At 39.7% G+C, this 20,885-nt stretch overlaps 1 protein-coding gene across 1 annotated transcript in view; it reads right to left on the bottom strand.

Moving 5' to 3' along the window:
* LOC138052477 (uncharacterized) overlaps positions 1–20,356 on the bottom strand; it is a 43,298-nt gene extending 22,942 nt beyond the window's left edge. The window contains exons 1-8 of the mRNA XM_068898986.1: positions 18,837–20,356; positions 17,537–17,749; positions 14,545–14,694; positions 13,112–13,411; positions 12,453–12,700; positions 10,778–10,982; positions 7,154–7,292; positions 6,746–6,831 (exon numbers count right to left, since the gene is read on the bottom strand). Of these exons, the coding sequence (XP_068755087.1) occupies positions 6,746–6,831; positions 7,154–7,292; positions 10,778–10,982; positions 12,453–12,700; positions 13,112–13,411; positions 14,545–14,694; positions 17,537–17,749; positions 18,837–20,211 (2,716 nt within the window). The 5' untranslated portion in view covers positions 20,212–20,356. The remainder of the gene's footprint in view (positions 1–6,745; positions 6,832–7,153; positions 7,293–10,777; positions 10,983–12,452; positions 12,701–13,111; positions 13,412–14,544; positions 14,695–17,536; positions 17,750–18,836) is intronic.
* Between the last annotated feature and the right edge of the window lie 529 nt (positions 20,357–20,885).

Raw genomic sequence — 20,885 nt, 5'->3', positions numbered from 1 at the left:
GGTAAGCGTAAGCCCGGACGGCCCAAAACAACGTGGCGTAGGACAGCCGAGACGGAACTTAAAGAGATGGGCTTGACCTGGGGCGAAGCGATTAAACTTGCTAAGGACCGCCAGAAGTGGCGTTGCCGAGTCGCGGCCTTATTTCCCACCAGGGAAGAAGAGGATAAGTAAGTAAGTAAGTACATCACCGAGGATCTGAAAAGAGAAGACACTATCGGAGATATTGCAGAATTTGTCGAAGCAAAGGCTAGAATCGCCAACCACGCAGTGTTCGGGAACATATATTCGAATGAAGACAAGAACAATGCTGCAGGCACTGGTTCCAAAAGAAGACACAGAACATCACCAAAGTAGCTCAAAGGGTCTGCTTTCACGACACAAGGAACTACAAGTGAAGATATGATCTTCGCAGTTATGAACGCAATTTTTATAATTGCGTAGAGAAGCCTGAAAAATTCAGGACTTCAACGGGGTTTGAACCCGTGACCTCGCGATTCCGGTGCGACGCCCTAACCAACTGGTCACGGGTTCAAACCCCGTTGAAGTCCTGATTTTTCAGGCTTCTCTACGCAATTGTAAAAATTGCGTTCATAACTGCGAAGATCATAGCTTCACTTGATTTTCATATTCCGCAGTTCATATATGATTCATTTCATATACCATTTCATCACAAGGAACTACCTCGGAAAGTTCCACTGACCCCCCTAAGGACGACACCGAACATGTGCCAAGCAAGTCAAATGTCAAGTGCCCGTTGTGTAAAGAGAGTCATTGGCTGTCTCGCTGCCAGGTGTTTAGAGGAAAGTCGGTTGACGAGCGAGTTAGTTTTGTGCGTCGTAGAGGTATGTGTGATACTTGTCTTATGGCAGGACACATGGCAATGTCTTGTCCCAAACAGAGCTACTGCCAGATTGCCGGACGTAAGATAGGTCATCAAAAACATTCTACATTCTTACATCCGAAGAACGACAAACCAGTCAAAACAGAACCTGCATCACCATCTGAGACCCAGTCAAGCAACACGGAGAATGAGAAGCAAAATGATCAAGCACGAAGTTGTTTCACCGAAGTGGATGCGTGGGAAGGAATTTGTAGTGCGACTGGGGCCGGAGCATCAGCTACAGGACTTGCCGTAGTTCCAGTTAATGTCAGAGCTAAGGGAAGGAAGAAAATAGTTCAAACTTATGCATTTTTAGATCCAGGGTCGAACACTACATTTTGCACAAGTTGATAGAATGTTGACAAGTTGATAGAATGTCTGGGTGCAACAGGTAGAAAAGCGACGCTGTCTTTAACTACCATGGATAGAGATAATGTTAAGAGTGACAGTCTGGTGGTCAATTTGGAAGTTTCTGATCTGCAAGGACGTAACGTTCTTGAACTGTCTGATGTTTTCTCACGAGTCAAGCTCCCAGTCACAGTTGAGGACATCGCAGTTCAAAGTGATGCGGAAAGGTGGTTCTACCTGAAAGATATCAACTTACCTTGTATTGATGCCGACATCGAATTGCTCATAGGCAGTGATATGCCCAAAGCTCTTGAGCCTCAAGAAATGTGGAGAAGTGAAGATGGTGGCCCATATGCTGTGCGAACACTGCTAGGATGGACCATCAATGGCCCACTTGGTAGGCCAAGTAAGTCAAGCCGTACTACAAACCGTATTCAGTCTCAAGCTGTCTTGGACCAGCAGTTCTCATGTTTCTGTGAAATGGAATTTAACGATTCGCAGTTCAGCATCGAGAAAGGAATGTCGCAAGATGATAAGAGAGCCCTTGCCATAACGGAGGAATCTGCTGAGCTTAGCGATGGTCGCTATGAAATTGCACTTCCTTGGAAGGTCTTCCCTCCTGATCTACTTAACAACAGGATAGTCGCTGAATGTCGCCTTGGGTTGCTGAAGAAGAGGCTGGTGAAGGATCCGGAGCTACACCAGAAGTATTCTATATTTATGGATGACTTGTTTGACCAAGGTCATGCACGGAGGGTTCCTGAAAATCAGTGCGAGGGTTCGTCCGCATGGTATATACCTCATCATCCGGTCACTCATCCACAAAAACCCGATAAAGTCAGGGTGGTCTTTGACTGTGCCGCAAAGTTTCAGAATGTCTCGCTCGATCAACAGATATTGCAAGGCCTGATTTAACCAACTCACTCACCGGAGCTCTGACAAGATTTAGGGAGCAGTCGATAGCCATCATGGCTGACAACGCGAAGATGTTTTATCAAGTACGAGTACCAACCGAGGACAGCAAGTATCTCCGCTTCCTGTGGTGGCCGGGTGGTGACATGGATAAAGAACCAGAAGAACTTCAGATACTAGTTCACCTTTTCGGAGGTGTGTCATCCCATAGCTGAGGAGAATGCAGAATATTTCGACGAGAAACCATTCAAACAGTGAAACGAAATTTCTATGTTGACGATTGCTTGAAGTCTGTAGAAGATGACCAACAAGCAAGTCGGCTGGTCAATCAGCTACGTCAGTTGCTAGCCAATGAAGGAAGTTTCCGCTTAACGAAATGGATTTCGAATGCCTATGATGTCATCCAGTCAGTCCCCGTGTCTGAGAGAGCCGGATCCGTCAAAGAGCCTGATCGTGAGAACTTGCCCATTGAGCGTGCCCTCGGCATTCAGTGGGATGTCCAGTCAGATCGATTCCGTTTCAAGATTGTTGTGAAGGACCGACCCCTAACTAGGAGGGGTATTCTCTCTGTCGTAAGCTCAATTTATGACTATCTAGGGTTCATTGCCCCTTTGATTCTGCCTGCGAAAGCAATTCTGCGTGATCTGTGCCGGAAAGGATTGGACTGGGATGACAGAATTCCACATGAAGATTTAGTGCGTTGGCAAGATTGGTTGAAGGAACTTCCCAAAATTGAACAGTTCGCCGTTGAACGTTGTTTAAAACCCAAGAACTTTGACCGCATAGTGTCGAGCCAACTTCACAATTTCTCAGATGCATCAGGGGAAGGATATGATGCTGTTTCATACCTTCGAGTCGTCAATGAAGCTAAAGATGTCCATTGTGCCTTTTTGATAGGGAAGTCAAGGCAAACACCCCAGAAGTCAGTTACTATTTCTCGTCTGGAGCTGTCGGCCGCTGTGGTTGCCACTAGATTGAGCAGGATGATGCAGCTTGAGTTGGATGTTGCAGTGGATGAAGAGTTCTTCTGGACAGACAGCACATGTGTGTTGAGCTATATTGTAAACAAGGACAAGAGATTCCAAACGTTCGTTGCGAACAGAATTACAACAATCCATGAAGGATCGCGCCCAGACCAGTGGTACTATGTTGACACAGGTTCTAACCCTGCTGACGATGCGTCTAGGGGACTTTCCGCTGAAGAGCTTATCTACAAAAACCACTGGACCAATGGCCCTTCCTTTCTCTAGGAAGCAGAGGACAGCTGGCCTGGGCAACCCGACATTCCTGTGGAAATAAAGGAAGATGATCCCGAGGTAAAGAAGGAAAGTAAAGCTTTCTCAGTAGCATCTACAGTTGAAGCTGACTTCTTAAACCGAATTATTCAGTCCTGCTCCTCATGGTATAGGCTTAAGAAGTTGATGGCGTGGACATTACGTTACCGATCTAATCTTCTGCGTGAGTGTCGCCGACGAAAGGAAGGCGGAGCTAAAACACCCATCTCTGGGAGACCCAGTCCCATCAGTGTAGAAGAAATGCACTCTGCTGAGATAGAGCTCTTGAAGTATGTACAAAAGCAAAGCTTTAGTGAAGAGTTGGTTTGTCTGCTGGATAAAGAATCAGAAGAAATCAGTCCGAGCCAGCTGCACACGTTCTGTCAAGAACTGAAGCTCAATCGCCAAGTTGGATCCAGAGTTGCGCGATGCCTGTTGTGTGTTGGAGGAAGATTGAGGCACGCACCAATTGAACAAGAGCGAAGACACCCTGTAATACTGCCAAAGAAACATCATGTTGTAGATCTGATCGTCAGGCGTTACCATCTGCTTTCCATATGTGCTCTCTTTGATCAGAAAGAGTTACTGGATTATCAAAGGAAGAGTCGCAGTGAGAAGAGTAGTCAATCATTGTTTTAGGTGTAGGCGAAGACAGGCCCCGTTTGGAGCTTAGAAGATGGCCGACCTTCCTGCTGACAGAGTCACACCGAGCAAACCCCTGTTCAGTTTTGTGGGCGTCGATTGTTTTGGTCCGTTTTGGGTCGAGAGGGCCAGAAGTCAAGTTAAACGTTATGGAGTCTTGTTCACGTGTCTGGCAACTAGAGCCATACATTTGGAAGTCGCCCAGAGTATGGATACTGATTCGTTTGTTAACTCCATGCGCCGTTATTTTGCAAGACGAGGTATCCCCGAAGTAATGAGGTCCGACAACGGTTCAAATTTCGTTGGCGGAAACAAGGAGCTCCGAGAAGCTATTTCTGAGTGGAATGAGAGTCAGATCCACGAGTTCCTCTTGCAAAGGAATATCAAGTGACCGTCGGGGTCCCATTTCGGTGGCGTGTGGGAGCGATGCATTAGAACGGTCAGAAAGATTCTCGTTGCACTTATGAAGGAACAGCCACTGGATGATGAAGGATTGGCTACCCTCATGTGTGAAGTAGAGTCTGTTGTTACACTGTAATTGGCGTCACATAACGAAGTCGTCTGATGACCCGTCGGATTCTGAAGCTCTTACGCCGAGTCATTTACTGTTGCTACGGTCAGGACCAAAACTTCCTCCAGGCGTGTTCAGGAAAGAGGATGGCTACTCCCGAAGAAGATGGCGCCAAGTCCAATATTTGGCCGACGTATTTTGGCGGAGATGGATTAGAGAGTACTTGCCGCAGTTGCAAGAGAGGCAGAAATGGGCTTATTCATCAAGGAACTTTGCCGTTGACGACATAGTACTTGTGGTCGACGATAGGGTACCAAGATCTTCTTGGCCTCTTGGTCGGATCACCAGTGTGCGCAAGAACAGCATGGATGAGCACGTGAGAAGTGTAACTGTGAAGACCAGAACCTCGCTGTATGATCGCCCTGTCGATGAGATTGTTCTTCTGGAGTCAGTGGATATGTCGCAGGACATGAAGCATTACTGAACTGAACTATGATCCGAACTTTGTATTCTTTCGAAGAACGTTTGGTTTGTGTCAAGCTTCCTATAAAATCTTTGTTATTGCGACCGATTTTAGGGGACGGAATGTAGGTTACAAAACGTTCTACGCGTTCTCGTTTCGTTTTCCCGTATTCTGTCCGCGCGGTACTGGTAGAGAATCTACGTCATTTCTATGCTGTTGTAATATTATGGTATGGACAATGTGCTCGCTCTTAACTCGACAGGTCAAAGTTCCAGTTTAGATGTTTTGTTTTTACATGGCCAATTCCTTTCACGTTTTCCTTTCGAACCTGCAAATCTTGTTCTTGTAAGTATGTTGTCGCTGTGGTATTTTCATTTCGCATCGTTTTATTTACGTTCGTTTTGTTTTTTTTGCTAGTCAAACTAGATCTTTGTAAACGAAATGAATATTTGGTTCGCATCTCTATGGAATAAAAGTTGTTTTGAGTATTCAAGTCTACACTGCTCAAACAAGTGAATAACAAACAACCAACAAACACACCTCATTTGAATTCTTCTAATGTTTCCCGCACATTGTTAACCTTTGTTCGGATTCCCGAGGGACATCCGTTTGTGGAATGTTTTGAAGCCGTTTAAAAATTTCGCAGCACATGTTTTATCCGGTTTAAAAACACGAGGCGTAGCTCCGATAAAACACTGCTGCTCGTTTTTTAAACAGTACATGATATCATCAATAGTCTTAAAGAATTGAATAATTTCAAAAATATGATGTACATATAAGACAAAAACTAAGGGAGGGGGTGGGGTGGGGGGTTAAAGATTAGAGAGAAACAAAGGAATAAATAAGACGAATAATTAATGTAACTGAAATTACATGTACATACAATATACATTTATTACTCATGCCGCCCAAAGTTGCTTTTCTGTAGAAAGCCTGTAAGCAACAATGATCCTTTTGCAAAGTGTTAAAAGAATAAATCTGTAGATAATTATACAGTATCAACAATGAACAAAAGGGGAGAACTACATTTTTACCACAATTGCTTGTAATCTCGCAATCTGATTGGCTAATTTGCCGTTGTCGATAAGAGTCTAGACAACTTTGTACGCGTCATGTTCGCGTCAATTTGTCACGCAATGTAATAGCCAATCAGGAACACTCATTTTGGGAAATAAACCAATCATCTTGTGACAAAGTTATAGACAACGCTTGTTTTTTCTTTGTGTAATGATTTTGGTTACGCTCTGAAATAACCCCATTTTTGGCGTTGAATTACTGTCCCCTAACGAGAGAGAATAGGGGGTTTAAGAAACGACGAAGGCTACGGCAACAATAACGCCAAAAAGTAGCAATATTATCGGTTAAAAAAGGACAAAATGATCGTGCTGCACGTGCGGCACACATGTTTGTACATTTCTCTTCCGTACTCGTCAAAACAACAACGTAAAATGACCAATTTTCAGGTCTTGATGGCGACGTGGACAAACAACAGTGAACCTTTCCTTCCCTCTCTTCACTTCAAATCCGTACGTACCAATCTAGTTATAGCGTACTTTGCCCATATTGTACAACATAAACAACATGGAAATATCGTGAAACACAGCTCAAACTAATAGTCTGAAGTGACGTTTTCGTCGCTGTTGCCGTCGACGGTCGTGGTTTCTTAAACTCCCCAGTATCATCCAAAGAAACGTAAAATACTTTGCATTTCGTACTTTTATTGCCTTGGAATAAACGGCGTCCACCTGAATCTCTGTACCAAGTGTAGTTCACACCATCAAGAGAAATTTTCAGTCTGAAGCTGCAAGGAAGACAACAACAACAAGTATTGATTTCAAGATTCTCTGAACATATTTTCACCAGCCACTGCAACAGAAATGGAAAAGTCACTTTAAGTTGGGATGAACACCCCCAAATCTGTTCAATGCTGTGCTGACTTTCAGTGATAAAATTAATTTAACACTGAACAGCTATATTCTAAGTTGACTCTACTGTTGTAAGAAAGTGGTGCTGTTAGTTAATCTCTTGCTGTACAGTTAAACTCCAGGTATTACGACGTCTTATTCACATTTAGATGACTTCCACAGTACAGTACTGTTGTGATAACAAATGACAATAATTACGATGTAATCCAGTAATCATTCCTCTTCTGCAGGATGTCTTTCCCTCCTTGTACCGATACCCTTGAGACCAGGGCCAGCTGAGGTAGACGAACTTGAAAGAAGACATATTTTTGGTTGTGGTCTGATGAACACCAAGCATCTGAAATAATTTAAAACATAAATAATATTATCACATCTCCATGGCTTCGTGATAGCTACAATCATAGACAATTAAAACCGTTGCGAAGGTTAGCACTTTTGACGTCTTCATTGCTTCTCTCTCCTCCCCCCTCATTCAATGTTGTACAAAACTGAATGGTTTTGGTGGGAAATTGTTGTGTTACCTTCCAACATTGAATAGGGGCGAGGGGGGCTATAATTATAAGAGAAGGTGAAACTATTTCTTTAACAGAAGCGGGGTTGAAATACAGCTTTGGTGTGCTTTATTTACACAACCGTCTCAACTACTTTTGTCTATGATTGTAGTAATAGTATTAAAATAAATTTAAGACTCACGAGACAACTTTTAAAAGACATGTTTCGGCATGACTCACGCCATCGTCAGGTTAATGTGAGGTTGTGTTGTTTAGAGACCTTATCGATACATCATGATTTAATTACGTGACAATTATGCTACAATTCAAAATGTAATATCACAGAAAAAGTAAGTTAATGTTGTGTTGTAACTGCGAGTTAAGTTCTGATTTTGGCCGGTTGATGTAGAACGCTTCTTTAAGTTTAAGAAAATGCCTAGACGTTTAGCTGAACGGCAGGTACAAAACGCAGGTCACAGGTCACAGGTCATTGTTTTACCTATACGGAAATTATCCTAAACATTCATAAAAGCTAACCTTAGGCCTAAAAACTTTTCTTTAGGCCTAATTAGGCCTAAATAGGCCTAAGGTTACCTTTTATGAATGTTTAGGATACTTTCTGTATAGGTTAAATAATGACCTGTGACCTGTGCCCTGTGACCTGTGTTTTGTACCTTTAGCTGAATCGACAATTTTGAAACATCAACTGTACATTTGGCTTTGCAATTCGCTGAGTTGTTCAGATGCTTATGGAGACGTGAGACCTTTTATCAGCCCAAAGATGTTCCTTTATCCTGCTTGAGAAATGGCGTGACGTTTTGCCAATGTAATGGGAACTGCATCCCGTGCAAGTAAATTGATCTACATTTTGTACAACAATTGATTTTAAAGTGTCTGGAACAGGATCTTTGAAAGTGAAAAAATTCTTGATTCGGTAGGAAGTAAAAACAATTCTTATTTTTATGTATCAACCTTCTAAAGCGCATTTAAAGCCAGCAAAGTAAATTAAATCCAATTTACGGCCGGCGGTCCAACTCGTTTTCCCACTACGACTTTTCACTTCAAACTCGTCGTACCACGAGTCCGGGTCAAGCGTGGAATTCCACAGGGTTCCTTACTGGGCCCAGATTAATGATTCTTCTCTTTCTACACGAATGATCTCCCTGACGCAACTAGCAAGGGCGAGTTGGCTCTACATGAAGACGACACCACGCTGTTCTACATCGGCCCTTATGTCGATGCTGTCTGCTCTGCACTTAATCGCATATTACCAGATGTCAATAAGTGGTGTACAAAATAACAAACTCACTGCTCACTGTGGGAATTTGGAAGTCATGACAATTACCAAAGTGGGGCTGGTAACCTATCTGGTCCTCTCCAGACAATTTGGCTGAGAAATATCATCCTAACCGACAATGACCCCAGCTGCTGCTTTCTGTAGGTATTATATCTGAATCTAAGTTGTCCTGGTTATAGCCCCAAACTCATTCCATAATGTGACAGGAGACTTACAGCCTAAGAAAGTCCTTGAGGCTATCTATAGTACTTTAGTAGTATAGTCCTTAGCGCCACCTTGTGCATGACTGTTTGGGGTACATGCTCTCCTGCCCTACTAAAAGACCTTGCATGGATCCAAACAAGGGCAGCTAGAATCATTCATAGCTTGCCAGATAACCTGACTAGTATGGAAATTCTGCAAAAGGCATACTGGCAACCCTTTTAATTACTAACTTTTACAAACAGAAACTGGCAGCACTGATGTACTCAGTTTATTACAACCTAGCCCCAAAACCAATATGTGACTTATTCTCCAAAAACAATATAATATGCCATAGTGTAAGAAAATCCTCTAACTTCATTGTACCTAGGTTTAACCTCTCTATAGGAAGGACTCTATCAGAAATAGGGGCTCCAATTTGTGGAATACACTGCTCACATTATACCAAACTATACCGAAACTACAACCCCTCGAAGAAAGATTTAAGCGAGACACAAAACTACTAGGAAAACTTGACTTCCACAAAGAGTCTTCAACGAAATGTAACTGGACAATTCGAGCAAAACACTCAAAACCATCTTAAAAATCCAGGCAGCTTCAACGGGATTGAAACCCATGACCTCTGCGATGCCAGCACAGACTGTCCCTTATCAAAATTGAAGCATGGTTAGTATACTTTTTGTATACAAAGAGTATACACCGTTTGTACCTCACTGTTGTGGTGTACATATTTAGTATACATCAAATATACATCAAGCAAAATTTCATCTTGCCATTTAAGACTGATGTATACTATTTGTACATATCACCATTGCATCAGGGCTATGATGTATACTGTGTTACTACAGACCCTCATTAACTCTGTGATGTATACTTCATGTATGCATTACAGCTGCTTTAAGACTGTAGCGTATAATTTTTATATACATTGATTGTCCCAAATACCAAAATGTAACTTAACATCAAGAGTAACGTATACTTCGTGTATACATCTAAGCCATGCGATGTACTTGGTTTTCAACATGAGGTATATTTACTTTCTACATTGATAAAACTGTCTGAATTTGCAACTGATATTGACGACAATACAATTTTTTCCAACTGAGCGATGAGGCCACACAATTGCACGCGAGCAGGTCGATTTGTAGGGCTCATTTATTGCCGTGAAAGGACTCTTTTATTGACAAAAAGTCTTGTTTAATCATCAATAAGAAGACCGACGTCACTTATCATTAATAGCTTTTAATTTAATTCATTTATAGGGCTATTGCTTTTAGATTGTTTTGCAAACGTCTTTATTGTTGGTACACCATTTTATCCTATGCAACTCTTTCATTCCATATGTAGATACCAGTATTTGAATTTTAATATTATGGAAATACTCGAATGCTAATTTGTATATGTCTTAAGCTTTAAAGTGTCAGGTCCACATCAGCCTCTGGCTGCCTTAACGTTTCCCTGCGACCACAAATAAATTTAAGTATATGTATGTATGTGTATGTACCTATTGTGTTGTGTGACAGTGGGAAATGTCTTACTAAATAAGTTATAAATCCTTGATCAAAACAAAAAAAATGAACAAGGTTGCGGACAGAATATACAGTATGCCACCTGTCAGACCTCTTGCCTGCATTGAGATTGGGGTGTCTGTGAAACAAGTGACAAGATTTTTTCCACATGTACTGTAGAGTGCATGAATAAACTGATTTTTACTAAATTAACAATGTCTATACATCATCCTTTACAATGTCGTTCGTATTCATTACTAGAAAAGACATTAATTTTAAAAAAGGAAACAAGAGGAAACAAAAAAAAAAAACCTTTTTGTCCTACCATTTGCATAAAGTCGCCCAAATTTTGGCTGTGGATTTGAATGAGGGTTGGCAGATAAATAGCCATCTGGAATAAGACGACTCTGCATCCCTAAGTCTGTCCACAAGGATATCTCTGTTGGAACAACTGCAAGCTTGGAGATACGGAAACCATACTCTTCTTGGCGTAGAGAAATTGTGTGTATTCCTGGCCTCAACTCAAATTTCTGAAACAATGGAAAAATGATAAAGTTGTCATCAAAAACTAATAAACTGTCCAAATAAAAATGAATGTCTTGTTAAGCCATTAAATCCTTGATAGACTTTACCCTGTCTAATTCCAGACAATTATTTTACTTATCAGTGAGGGTTTAGGATTCAATGGGTAAGTTAAGAATGCTGATCATCGCATTTGTCAATCAACGTCACTTAAACAGTAACATTCATTAATAACTGCGATGATCAGATCTTGTAACTTGATTCTCCCCGCAGTTCAAATAAACCAGTTGGCATACATGTATGGCTTTCATAGAAAAACTTTCGTCAAAAGGAAGTAAATTGAACCAAAAATGTAAAACACCAGTTACACTAGTATTGTACATGACTGTTCACTGTAATTCTAGGTTAATACATTTTTCACTCATGCAACACTGTACACGTAATTTAATGCTGCCTGCATGTCTTCACTTTGTACGTGGTTCGTTCTTTTCAATGTGAGCAACTAGAGTAAAAACAGTAAAAATTAAATTATGTGCAGGATTCCAAGATATGAAAAGCACACTCAATAATGTCATGAAGTGTTCATTTTAAAAGTCTAATTGTCACAGTATCAGATATTTAGGCCCACACATATGGGGCAATATGGGGCAAGATAAGCAAGAACTACGCAGTAAGGACCAGTCTTCAGGCATTCAGAAGAGGGGTGCGTGCTCTCAATGTGCTTGGTTTGCTGGACGGCATATGTGGCTGGTGTGCATGCTCATCTTAGAGTGGTGGGTAGGCATAGTGGCTTTTGCTGTGTGGCTGACTGGTGTATTGGGGGTGTACTGCTCCCCTATCCACTATTTAATTTGTCTAATTTAAATTTCTAGACTTTTTAACTTTCTGAATTATGTATCTACATGTATATTTTACTGCTGCTTATATGTTTGTCCTATATTGTCTCTTTGTTTGTCTGTCTACCTGATTGTCTGTTTTGTCTATCTATTTGTCTTGTCTTTGTTTGTTCCCTGCTTGTCCTACTGTCTGTAATAATTTTATATATTGATGTTATTTTTTTATATTAATGATATTTTAAGAATATATTTTTAGCATTTTTACATATACTTTATTTAATCTTATATTATATTCATTTTATTTATTTATAGTGTCCACAATTAGCTTTTAGCTACATGTAAATACCTTGACACTTAAGTAAAGTTTATGTATGTATGTATGTATGTATGTATGTATGTATGTATGTATGTATGTATGTATGTATGTATTGTCAACCACACAACTATTTAGAACAGTGACGTTGATGTTAGCATAGAGACATGTACATATAATTTCCTTTAAGTTTATTACTGCTCCTAACAGTTTTTTGTCTCAAGGTGTCAAGGAAACACTTTACATGTTGTAGTGATGTTCTGAAAGAACTGAACTCTCATTCAGACAAATACTGTGTCTACATGTACAAACAAAAAACTCAACTGTACCTGAAGGTAGTATTCAGTCCACAAAGCATGGGAAACCTTGTGTGGAGGACGCCACCTATACCAATCTCCCTCATCAACTCTGAATGAGATATCATTTGTTTGGTTCGATATGGCAAATGTGCGCTTCCATACAACATAACTAGCAGTAAACTCCACCTTAAACTTGTAAATAGCGATTAAGTCGTGTAGTGAACCCACAGCTTTCACATACGTCTCTGAGCCCATTTCCTGGACACTATACGCAGGACCTAGAAAATCCCAGCAAAAAATTCAAAGGGCTGCATATTAATTTTTATTCATGCTGTAAGTAGTGTTGGACAATGTACATTCATTTAATCTTTTGTCACATCAACTGTAGGACACTTTCCATACGGGTACATGTAATTGATAGTGTAGAAATTCTGGATTCAAATTTAATACCACTTTAGGTGGAAGAATTGATGAATTCTACTAACTAGTTTGAACAGAAGTTGCATGATGCTGGATAGACTTCAATTTGCTAAAGAAAAGAAAAAATGTGATAGGCACTTGAATATTAAAATAATGAAAAACTTCCTGTCAAGGTACATGTACAGAGCTACATTTGTACACTGTACCCTGACATGCTGTAACAGTACTTCATACCAAAACCGGTAAATGAGTTGACCTTGAAAACCAACCTTTATCGTAAGGCATGTCTGCAGAAATCTCACATCCAGAGATAGGGACTTCTCTTGTTTTGCATACCTCCAGGGGAACTTGCTGGGGCAATGTCTGGCAATCCAATCGGATACCACTGATCGCCACATTAGCCTCATCACATTGTTGGTACTTGCAAGTTGTGCAAGGTTCACCATTCTTTAAGCAGTTACTTTCTGGCAATGTGTGAACAAACTGGACCTGATATATGCTAGAAGAGTTCAAGTCTACAAAAGCAGCTCGCCAAGAAATGTCTCCTTGAGATTCTATCATTTTCCATCCTGAAATGATGAAATTGATGCAGAGGTTAGCATTTTCAGACCGATGAGGCAGCTGCATGACTGACTGGTTATGGCGACTGAATTTGCACTCTGTACATGTTGTTCCAGGGTTCAAGCCCTACCAGTACCTCAATGCCTAGACTACGGGTGGAGGCCGACAGTCGGCCGACAGGTTTTTTGGGGAGATCTTCTTTACAATTACCGGAATGCTGGTTCAAGTTTAATTTATCCTTGTACAATAAAATTTATAGTCACCTAGGCTAAATTCCTGGAAACAGAAATAAGAGAGGAAGTCTTGCTGCAACTTTATACTGTAGAGTTTGTCCCAACAGACAGGAGAAAAACTCGGCCTGCTCTGACTTTACACTCACTAGCTTTGCAAATGAACTTGCCTAAAATAATTGTCTGGTGGCAAACTAGGAATCAATGCCAGTTAAGAAGAGTGAGAGGATCAAGAAATTAGAGACGTTCTCCTGGAATCATAAATAATATCAATATTTTACTCTTTCAAGATACTTTTTTCCTTAAAGTGCCAATCACCTCATTACACTTTTCCACTTTAATTATTCTCTGAAATCGTCCAAAATAGTCATCATGTTGTTTTTAGAACCTTTTGATCGAAAGTTTACTTTTTCATTTGCTTTGAAAGATGGAAAGAGTGGTCAATATAACTTTGATCAATTACCGAGCAATGAAGGGGCACATGTTCGATACTGGGAGATGTCACAAATTAATTTGCATTGCTATTTACAAAGAACTGTCTCAATGCGGTATTGAGCCAACAGAATAGAGAAATCTCAATCAACAGGTTCTAAAAACAACACAATGTATTTGGGACAATTTCAGGGAATACATACTGTAAATTGGAAAAGTGTGTTGCGGTGATAAGTACTTTAACCCTGCTGGTTGCGTGTGGAGCAAACTTTGTCAAGACACAGCAGATGATGAAAAAACTCAGTACAACGAGTTTACAAAAATCACCAAATTCTTAGCATAAAATTAATGCATTGGCAGTGGCTCAGTCTATTCCTGATTGTGAGTTATTAATGCTCTAACAGGCTGGAATGCTTACAAGATTAATACTCCTACCCTGTAGTAGTCTAAGACAAACACACACTCCACACATCCAGTACCTGAATCTGACCATCCACCAGGGTGGCTATGCAAAGGATTTTTTTTCTTGACCATCACTTTAAGTTCTCCTACATCAACACCGAACATATTCCAAAAGAACCGCAAGGTGCAATGTTTAGCTCCTCCTATGTTTGGACTGGTCAATGTGACTGGATTGCCAACAAGTAAAAAGACAAAATTAATAATATTTAGGAAATAGAGCTCTTGACAAATTATTGTTGTGTTTAGAGGGCATGTTGCACATGTTCGCACCATCAAATTTGGAGGACAATATACAGGTGGCAGAGACGGATGAATGAGCTTCTACAAAGTCACGTAATAACAGTTTTATTTACTGCTATTAACATGTGTGTTATTAATGTGTGTGTTTTGAACCTAAGTTTACTCAACTTTTAAATGAATTCTACATAAATTAAAATAAAATAAAGATAGTTTTAAATGGCCCAAGAGGTCATTTCTTAAAAACCCTTAGTTTTGCAAAAGCCTCTTGTAGTGTTTCTATGAAATATCTGGATTCTAAATGACATTTTAAAGTAGCTATTGACATTCATGTTTGACTTATTTCGCTTACATGACTTGTATTATTCATTACTTCATTATTCTTTTTTATAGTCTAGTCTTAATTAATTAATTAATTTAGGCAGTGCAGGTCCACATCAGGGCTTTTGTCTTGCCAATGATTTTGTAACCTGCTTTTAATTACCAAATAAACCATGTATGCACATAATGTATGTCATTCTTAGTGACTCAACAATGACTTGCACCTTGTGCAACTTTTCTCACGATGATAAACATCTCTTGCTAATGGCCCTCTAAGAGAGTTCACAGCACACTCAATATCACTATTTCGCTTCTGAGGCCTTTTGTTGCAATGATTAAATAACAAGATATAGATGTAGCACTGCATAATATTACTAATTTAAAAGGAGAAAAAAGACACTGTGAAACTGCCTATGAACCTTGTTAACTGGTCACAGAGATCATGGAAGCAAAATTCAGGACCATAAACATTGTGCTGTACAGTACATTACATACCAAGGATGAAAAAGGGTTATGCTGCCACAAATCACTCTAGGACATGTACACAGCAAAATTTGATTATTACTGATAGAGATATTGTAAGTATGGAGGAATATAACATCAATATTGACGGTTTTTAAAAAAATACAATATCATCTGTTGAAGTAATGCAACTTACACTGTTTGCTACCTAAAATAATATCGAAACACTAAACTTATATTGATTGCTACATAAAATAATGTCAAAACTTACCAGTAACTTTCAACTGCTCTAAAACATACCGTTACAATAAAATAATTATTATTAACTGTATACAGGTAGCAAATCTACCTTATTACAGTGAATTTCACAAAACGTTTGACAGGCGGTTTGCGAAGTTCGACAAAATTCGCTTTGAACTTGGGAATTTCTTTACCTAACTGTCAATCAAAAGACAAACTTTGAAATGAACTTGGGAATTTCACGCTGAACTTTGTGAGAAAGTGATGGTGCAGTAATTTCACCATAATGATTGCTCTTGATTGTTGTTTTGAAATGAGTGGCTTCACCATGCAAGGAAAGGCAATTCCAAGTTTTGTTCAGCAGAAAATTATTGAAAAGCTGGGTAGAATGGAAAAGTTTATCTCAAATAGGACAAGAACTGAGACTTCCCAAACAAACCATTGCCAAAATTGTTGAGGGAATATCGAAGACAACAAATTAATGAAGAAATATCACTCAGTCAGTGAATGCTGAATGATGTGAATATTTACGTGGATTGTTGTAAAACTACCAATTCCAGAATTTACAGCAGTGTTCAGTGTTCATTCCCATGAAGTTCGGCACAAAACTCCCAACTTCGTTTCGAAGTTTTCCATTTGATTGACAGTTAGAAAATGAAATTCCCAAGTTTGAAGCGAACTTTTGAAATTTACAACAAACTTTGCAAATCGCCTGTCAAACGTTTTGTGAAATCCACTGTAAGTGCGCAAGAGAGAATTAAAAAAAACTAACCTGTTGCATGCTTGCAAAAGGCTCTTTCAGTATTGTAATATTACATGTGTTTGGGTTTGTACATTTACATGTAAATGAGCATACAGTCGTGCAGTTATACTGTCTCTTGAAAGTTTGGAGAGAACCCAGAACCTAAAGTTGCTCTTGACTATTGTATGCATAGTAAGAGAAATTCAGTGTCTCTTGACAAAAGATAGATTGAGTGATCCCCGCACTTAAAGGTGTATCTGGACAGTTCAAGAAATTGTCGCTTAACGCTTATAGACACCTGAAAGATTCAGGCGGCTTCAACTGGATTGGAACCCATGACATCTACGATGCTGATGAAATTCTCTAAAAGCTGAGCTATGAAGCCACTCAGTTGGAAGCAGGTCAATTTGTTGGGCTCACTCATTCCTGTGAAACGACTGACAAATGAAAGAAATGTATATTTGAAGTCCAGGTTATGGACGAAAAATAAGATAGATCCTGGCACTTCATGGGAATGGACAAAAATTACATTATTTTCTTTCATACAGCATCTCTTCCTGAACACCTTCTTTTGATACAACCCTCTTTCACATTTTTATCATCAGCATCACCGTTGCAATTTATAGCAAAGACAGGTCACTGAACAAACAATTATAGTACTGTTATTATTTACACCTTTGATAGTTGTGCTCTAGATTTAAAGTATGACGTCACCTGTATTTTTTCTAGTCTGATTATTCATGCATTGTAGTCTGGGTTTGAAGAAATAGGAAAATAAATAATTTGAACTGAAAAAGAGGTGCCAATCAACTTAAAGGAAAACACAAGAAAATGACTTTAGTGAGATTACTTACATGTACTCTTGGCAAAACTTAATTCAAGTAGGAAAGTGCACCATGAAGTCAAGTGGATGGCATACTGTAGAATATGGCCCGCAAATTAACCAATCAGTTATCATCGGGTACTCATTATCTGATTAATAAAAATGACCTATCGCTAATCTGTACCTTCCTCATTTGGTCTAGCAGAAGTTGTGTTAGTGTATGCATAGTAAGATCCCTTGGGATGGCCCCACAATGGTCCTGTATTTTCCTCAGGAGTAGATGAATTGGTTGTTACCCACAGCGCGCTACCTGTAGGCTTGTTGGTCCAGCCACAAAGATTAGAGCCATCCGTAAAATCACATGAAAGAACAGTCTTTCTTGAAGCTACATTACAACCTATGCCACAAAAAAGAGCAAAAAATATACATTTATAAGTGGAATCACAACAATATTTCTTTCATGCGCAGTTACATGTATATAGTTAAATTACAGCTAATTAATTAATTAATTAATTAATTAAATAATTAATTAAAGTACTGTAGTTGCTAGTTTTGAGCACCAGAACATGTAATTTGAGCCTGATCTTGGAGCCATATCCTTTCTAATGTACATACATGTTTGAAGTCTCTATGATGCTGGGACAACAAAGTTAACAGACAAAAATTAATGAAATTAAAAAATCTCTCCAAATTTTTTTCAAAATCTCAAAATAAAAAAGCAAGAAAACCAATTGGTACTCTAAAATGAAGTTTTAAAAAATTGAGAAAAAAAGCAATGTTTGACAATAAGAAACCACAAAAATAATAAAGGATTCCAAACCTTTGAAAAATTGTGGAGGATTGAAAAGTCATTTTGACAATACTAACAAAAATTATTACTTCCAGATCAGTTATGTAAGAGATAATTACCTAATTGAAGATCTTTGAAAGCTCTTTACTCTGAATTATTAGTTGCATTAAGCATCTTAAGAAAATTGGAAATTTTCAAGATGTTTCATTTGATACTACAATTTCAGATCTTTCGTACTGCAAGTTTTCCTTCATTTGTGGAGGTACAGTACGTATATAAGACAGTATATATACATGCTTTATAATTTTATCTGAAAACATAAAATGTTCCTGTAACCTGGGTCTATATAAATGAGTACTGCTGGCCATTTTACAGTTGTTTGCTCAGTGACCTTGCCTATGAATGGCTCACAGTGAGGTTGCCAGTGACTTTGTATTGATACAGACCTCACTGCTTTTATCATGTAAATTGTTTTGTTGTAATTCTAATTAGTCTAACATTAACAATAGAAAAGCACAAAGGTTTGTATCAAAGCAGGGTCACTGGCAGCCTTGTTTCCATTCTTATGCCAGGTCGGACTTAGCTACAACTGTAAAATGGTCTAGTTCTGTTTTCACTCAATTTTAATGACTGTTCCTTTATCACATCAATGATCAAGTGCAATTGTTTCAGTAAAATTAACACATTTAATCACCTGTCAACGACATGCTCATTGTCCCATTCTCACATATACTGGAACACTCTGACCACCCAGATTTAATCACTGTGTATGAGTTATATAATGTACTGACACAGTTGCTTCCCTCATAAAGAACTTGTGAGGAGATATTACACTTGCTGGAGTAAACAAGAACTCTGACTTGAACATAGTCCCTTCCTTCCTGTAAGTTAAAATCATTGCCCCAGCCACTTTTTACAAGAAGGGGATATCCCTTCTTGGATCTGTCGTTCTTGCTAGGGGCCCATATACGCACTCTGTTTTCATCATATGCAAACACAACACCCCCGTATTCATTTGCCCTATCGTCGTCCGAATGAGCAGCACCTTGTGCTTCAAAGACATAACCAATATTTCTTCCATTCATTGCTCTGAGTTGAACAAGTACAAGTGCTGGCAACCTGTTATCACCATGCTGGATTTCTTTGAATGACCTTTGGCCTCTCTGTCCCGAGAAGCCTTGCCAGTCAGTTTGGTACGTTGGTACTGGTAACTGGTTGACCCAGAGTAATATCTCTACTCTACATTTTGTAGTTCTCTGAGTGTTGGTCCCACCACCCCACTCTTGACCAATGAAAATACAACCAGTATTACTGTTCGATCCATTTGGGGGCCATAAGCGCACATACCTCTCATTATACGCAAATATCACCCCTCCAAAGTTACTTATCGGGTTGGGATTCTGAGAAGCTGCAATCGCAGGAAACCAAAATCCTGAGTTTGGACTTTTTTCATTTTTCGTTTCATCAGGAGAAAGTCTTACCACAACCCTCTCGGGTAATTGTCTCAATTCGTGATCAATCTTTTGATATAGTGGGCTCGATATCCTGGTGTCGATAACGTTCTCGATTTGAAACGTTGGCGCCGGGCCGTCCTTCCATACCTCCACAACAACTTCGGCCTCGTCCGCTTCTTGGGCGTAAACTTCGCCACCCCATCCATCTTCGACAAATACTATGTGACCATTTGGATCTGTAGGTGCCCACACACGAACAACCGTAGAGTTGTAAGCAAAAATAACGCCACCATAAGAACTTCGAGAAGGCCACGACTGGCTTGAACCTACTGCACCAAAACAAAAATCGCGGTTCGGTCCCTCTAGGGGTTTTACGTAAACTCGAACGTAAAATGGATCCACATTAAGCCCATGAGGGATTTCCTTGAAAGAAAGCGAACCTTGATTTGATTTCAACGTGAAATTGGTCCTAAAATCTGGCTTTGGAAACGTTCCAAGACGTGAGCCGTAAAGCAAATTTTTTGCCCGTATTTCGCCGACATGAATTGCTGTCAACAACGTCAAAACAACCCGTACACAGCGAAAAACCAGAGCTTCATGCGGGAAAGAAGGCATTAAGACCACTTCAACTGCGGAGAGTCTTTAGAATAGTGTTCAAGACTGGACATCATAACGTTTTCCCGTCAATCGATGGGCTTCAATAAAGCAGTTATGAGATACACGTTGTAAACACGAGGTCAATATAATTTGCTATGGCTGAGGATAATAATATATTGTGTTTTGAAAGGTGACGGCTTAGTAGCCACGCTGTCTTCGAAGTTATTTCGACACTCGACGAAGGTTTCCGAAATTAGTCGACAGGACGCCCGACAGGACGGTGGTGTTTCAATATGGCGGACTCATTGTAGTATCAGTACAAGTACATGTAAATAACTGGGGTCCGATTCCTGTATTTAGCCGCTAGTTAAGGTACGATTCTACGGGTCTTTCTACCTGGTACTTCTTGATACGAGTAGTGAAGAGCAATTATGATTCACCTCTCGAGAATTTTTCCACTTACATTTACAACAGCTGGCTGATTTTCTTTGAGCTCTCTTCGTAAATGTCATCAGTCAGCAGTCGGTTGTACTCTTCAAACAATTCTTGCTTCAGTTGATGTTTATTTTGTCCTTCGTTTTCAAACGACGCCACCTGAACATAACTCTATCTAGAGCAGACCTCTCAACCTCAAAACACCGAAAATCTGGAGACTGATGCAAAAAAATCTGGAGATTTCAGTAAAAATCTGG

This window comes from Montipora capricornis, chromosome 6, assembly GCF_036669925.1.
Source record: "Montipora capricornis isolate CH-2021 chromosome 6, ASM3666992v2, whole genome shotgun sequence".
Taxonomy (NCBI): domain Eukaryota; kingdom Metazoa; phylum Cnidaria; class Anthozoa; order Scleractinia; family Acroporidae; genus Montipora; species Montipora capricornis.
The sequence above is the reverse complement of the archived record's forward strand: the minus strand, read 5'-3'. Positions and strand labels throughout refer to the sequence as shown.